Source organism: Camellia sinensis, chromosome 15 (genome assembly GCF_055761805.1).
Source record: "Camellia sinensis isolate YWXY chromosome 15, ASM5576180v1, whole genome shotgun sequence".
NCBI lineage: Eukaryota > Viridiplantae > Streptophyta > Magnoliopsida > Ericales > Theaceae > Camellia > Camellia sinensis.
In genome coordinates this window covers 39,899,870-39,905,198 of record NC_138975.1, presented here as the reverse complement: position 1 = coordinate 39,905,198, position 5,329 = coordinate 39,899,870, and the positions used below count along the sequence as shown (strand labels likewise).

Sequence of the window (5,329 nt, the reverse complement as noted above, 5' to 3'; positions counted from 1 at the left end):
AAAAAGTTATTTGAAATCAAAATACAATTATAAATACAGCTTAACAAGTGGCCATAGAACACTCATTAGCATTATTTTTTTTTTTTTGATATATCAAAAATCTCGTTAGCATTAGTTTATAATAAGAGCATTGCTATTAGATCTCATAAGAATGCTATCAATAATCAATTAATGTGTGTCATATAAGATGCTGCATGAAATGTGAGAGGGAAAAAAAAAAAAGATCATTGTAGTTGATGACTATCACTAAGGAAAAATAATATACAATTCATTTTTTAGATTCACTTTTTAGATCTAGTGATGTGTAAAAAAAAGATGATTGACTGATAATTAGAGAAAATAGAAAAATGAGAGAATTTATTTTAAATATTTTAATAGATTTTCATATTATTAGATTTAAAATTAAATATAATTTCAAGTTAGAATAACACTATCCATTAATAAATGGTGATATATCATGCTAATTAATAAGTTTAATAATACACCAAATTATCTCGACCACGTGACGTAATTGTTATATAAAATACTTTCTTAACTCATTACAAATGATACCTACAAAGTTCTTAACAATTTTTCAATGGGGAAATCACAATCCAGTATAATTATTTAAAAAAATTTAAATTCAATATTAAATTTATAAAATTTTCATTAATTTGTAATTATATTTTTTTTAATATCACTGAATTCTATTTTCTCTTTTTCAATTGCCAATTAGAAGAGATGTCTTCAATGATCTAACTAGTCAACTGTACCACAAACGATCATGGTGCTCATGCACACCAAATAGCTGTATATATATGACTGAATACTAGCAAGCACAGAGATAAATGAAGCACCATTTACCAACAAAGAGAGATAAAGAACAACAATGAAGTAGAGATAGGGAGAGAGAGAGAGAGAGATGAAATCAAACATAGTGGTTGTAATTCTATTAGCATTGCTCTTGATCACTTCAACATTTGCAGAAACCAGAAGCCTTTCAAAACATAGAAACCAACACAGAAGAGAAGAAGAAGACAACAAGAGAAGAAGCAGTACGACTAGAAGAGGAAGATCAAGATCAGGAGGATCAGGATCAGGATCAGGATCAGGATCATCAAACTGCGATCCACTGTATCAGTACCTCTTCGGCAGCTGTGGCCAATGGCCTTTCACTCGCTCCTCTCCGGACAACCCATTTGATCCGGCACCCACTCCTCTCCGGCCCTCTCCGCCGCTTACGCCGCCGCTAGTTCCCCTTCCACCACCGCTGGTCTCTTCTCCTCCGCCGATAGTAGTGCAGCCACCACCCCCATTTATATCAATTCCGCCGCCAGTCATCCCAACACCGTCGCCGCCATCAATACTTCCTTCACCGCCACCGGTGACACCGTCGCCACCTGCAGTAGTTTCTCCCCCACCGGCTCCGGTACCGTCTCCTCCACCAACCTCTCCGCCACCTTCACCATCACCTCCGCCGCCTTTTCCACCACCACCACCATTAGTCCCATCTCCACCACCACCATCCCCTGACTCTTCTCCACCACCTCCATTTCCTGATTTCCTACCACCACCACCATTAGTTCCTTCTCCACCACCGCCTGAAGAACCACCTTTCGTTATTCCGCCACCACCGGAAATACCCTTTCTGTTTCCAGCACCACCGCCGCCTGAACAAGACTCCCCAACGCTTCCAAATTTTTCTCCACCACCAGTTTTTCCATTTCCATCAGATAAACCTTCACCCATATTTTCTCCGCCGCCGGAGTTCCTCTTTCCGCCACCGGAACAAGACTCAGCGCCACCACTTATCCCCATCTTTTCTACACCACCACTACTTCCACCAGAAAACCCATTTACGTTTGCTCCACCAAGCATTTCTACTCCTCCACCGGACACCGATGTGACTCCGACACCAATATTTCCATTTCCAATTCCACAGTCACCGCCGGACTTGTTTCTTCCTCCGCCTGTAGTACCGGACACCGATGTCACTCCGACACCAGTATTTCCATTTCCAATTCCACAGTCACCGCCAGACTTGTTTCTGCCGCCGCCGGTGATACCGGACATTCCTGAGAATCCGGTGCAGCCGCTGCCATTTTGGTCGGCGCCACCAGCACCAGATGCTTTCGTTCAGCCATGGGAGCCACTATCTCCACCACCACTTCCTTTCTTCCCACCATTTCAGCTTCCACCTCAATCTGATTCACCTCCCTCAAATAAATAATTTTTTATTTTTTTTATCAACTTTTTTCCTTGCTCAGGTCTGTAGTTCCAAGCTAGAAGCTATCAGAAATAAACAGAGTGTAGTTCCAAGCTAGAAGCTATTGTAGGGGGTGGTTTGACATTTCTTATATAATTTATCTTTTTATTTTTTTATTTTTTTTTATCATATTATTTTTTTATTTTTTTATATATTTTTTCACAAAAAAATAAAAAGTACACTTATTTAGACTATTCTAAATAACCTTTTATTTACTTATATATAAGTTAAATTAATAAATTGCGTTACGAATGAATAGTAAATAATGTTAGATATCATGAAAATAATATTACGAAAATCATCATGAAAGATTCTATACCGTTGGATTGTACATATAAGAACACACCACGCACTAATCAAATGATGAAATTTTTTCATGAAATATTTCATGATTTCTAATATTATTCTTTAAAAATTAGCAGGCTCGTCTCTTGTTGAGTTTTTTAATTGGGAGTATTGTTGGGTTTTTGCGGATTCATTGTAGAGTCCGTATCAATAATTTAAATCGTTTAATATGTAAGATTTGTCGAATATTTCACCTCTATAAAAAATCATATTGATGAGATATTGATAGACACTTAATCGGATCACATTTGTATCATCAATTTATTTTTAAAATCATATTTACCATTGACACAAATGTAATATGATTAAATGAATATTGATATCTGATTAATATGATTTTTTTTATAAGGGTAAAATATTCAACAAGCCCTATATACTAAATGGTTTAGATTATCGATACTAGTTTGTAGTGGACTTACAAAAGTCCAACAACACCGTGTAATTTGATTTGGACTGAAGAGGTCTTACACTTTTTAAAAAATGGGATAAGATATTTTGTTATCATTATTCATTGGTAAGAGCATCTCCAATGAAGCTATCAAAAGAGCTGCCAAAGTTATAATTTGGCAAGAGTGACCAAAAAATGTTCTCCAATGGCCTGTTATTTTTCTTACCAAAGATAGCAGATGTCATTTCTGTTATGAAATTTGGCCGGATGAATAGCAGGTGCCAATCATGCCATATCAGCAAATATCAACAGATTTTTTGCTTCAAATTTAGTTGAAAAAACATAATTCATTCAGTAGAAAAACTTCTCAAATTTCATAATCAAACCCAAATTTTAAAGGAGCTGCGAAATTCACAAATTTCAGAAATAACTAAAAAAATTTAGAACAAATCACACAAATTTCATAATCAATTTAGATAAAATCAAACCCAAAAAATTAGTGAAGAATCAATTTCTCAAATTCAGAATCAATTTTAGAATTCAAAATCACACAAATTTCAAAATCAATTTCAGAATCATGCAAACAAATCACACAAATCTCATTTTCAGAATCACACAAACAAATCACACAAATTTCAATTTCAGAATCCATTTTAGAATCACACAAATTTCAGAATCAATTTCACAAATTTATATAAATTTCATAAACAAATTTAGATGATAAATACCTAGATCGACCTCTAGAGCTTTTCCTTTGGAGACTTGTAGGGCTCGTTCCCAGACCAATCGAGTTCCATTGAAGTATAAACAGTAGTGTTTAGCCAAACACTGGAGTTCCATTGAAATAGAGAGGGAGAGGGAGGGAGGGAAAGAGAGAGAGAGAGAGAGAGGGACTGGCTTTGGAGATCAGAGATCGGTGATTGGTTTGAGGACAGAAGGAGAGATGCTCTTGATATCAAAGAGAGAGAGAGAGAGAGAGAGAAAGAGAACATACCATCTCAGCTAATTGGTTTGAAGACATAGAGAAAGAAAGAGAATACTGGTTTTGGATATCGGAGATCGGTGATCGGTTTGAAAACAGAAAGAGAGACGTTCTTGAGATTAGAGAGAGAGAGAGAGAAAGAGAGAGAGAGAGAGAGAGATATATACTCGTTTTGGAGATCGGTGATCTGTTTGAGGACACAGAAAGAAAGATGCTCTTGAGATAAAAAACAGAGAGAGAGAGAGAGAGTATACTAGTTTTGGAGATCGGGGAAAATTGTTTGGTGATCGGTGATCTGTTCGAGGACAGGGAGAGAGAGAGAGAGAGAGATGCTCTTGAGCTCAAAGACAGAGACATAGAGAGAAATAAGACACTATCTCTCAATCGACTGGTTTGAAACGAGAGAGAGAGAGAGAGAGAGAGAGAGAGAGAGAGAGAGAGAGAGAGAGAGAGGGCTTGTGTCTCGAAAATTATGGATGATCATTCTAGAGGATGATCTCATTAGTTGGATTGTTATGTAATCAACAGTTGAGATCTTGTTCAGTAATCAACCTCCAAGATCAGTCCAAGTGTGCTATTTTGTTCATTTAAAAAAATAAAAATAAATAAAAACACAAGTGAAAAAGAAGCGCAACGGCTATAAATAAATGGTCAAATTTTTGAAAATCCTTAATAGCTACATTTAGAAGAAAAAAAGAAAAAGAAAGAGAGGGTCATATTTTATAATTCTATAAATACAAACCTTTTTTTTTCTCATTTTCATTTCACAACAAACCTCCCAAATTACATTTTTATTTATAGTTTTTTTTCCACATAATCACTATGGAAGGTTCATCAAAAACAAAGAGAGAAAAATCATTCACCATTGATGAAGATGTGGCACTTTGTAAGCTTGGTGTCACATTTCTGAAGATCCAATTGTTGGCAATTCATAATCGTATGCTCACTTTTGAGGGAGAATTTATGAAAATCATTGCTCACTTCAGAATGATCAGTCAAGAACACAAGTGTCTATCCAATCCCTATGGGGTGTAATCATAACGTTCCAACAAATTTGTGGGTATTTAGTGTAAGTCGAAAATTTACTCCCAAGTGGGATGCCTCAAGTTGATACTAGGGGTGAGCATGGTTCGGATTGGAGCGGATTGGGGTAAAACCAGGACCAATCCGTTATCTGGTTTCTGAAAAATTGAAACCAATCCAATCCATTTAAATCATGGAACCAATCCGAACCAATCCATTTAAATACGGATTGGATCGGTTTAGGACCACGGATTCACATAATTAAATAACAAAAATATATATATAACACTTTAATTTCATAAAAATATAAACATAGCGCTATATTAGTTCCACAATAGCAACATAT

General features: G+C 36.0%; 1 protein-coding gene across 1 annotated transcript; it reads left to right on the top strand.

Annotated features, from left to right (window-relative positions):
• The first annotated feature begins 850 nt into the window (after positions 1–850).
• LOC145813641 (uncharacterized) lies at positions 851–2,218 on the top strand. Its single transcript, XM_082909324.1, has one exon. The coding sequence runs from the start codon at positions 902–904 to the stop codon at positions 2,207–2,209; it is 1,308 nt and encodes a 435-aa protein (XP_082765450.1). The 5' UTR covers positions 851–901; the 3' UTR covers positions 2,210–2,218.
• The last annotated feature ends 3,111 nt before the right edge of the window (positions 2,219–5,329 follow it).

What these genes read in the sequence shown, in the direction of transcription:
- LOC145813641 (XM_082909324.1), top strand. Translation starts at nt 902, where the DNA reads ATGAAATCAAACATAGTGGTTGTAATTCTATTAGCATTGCTCTTGATC.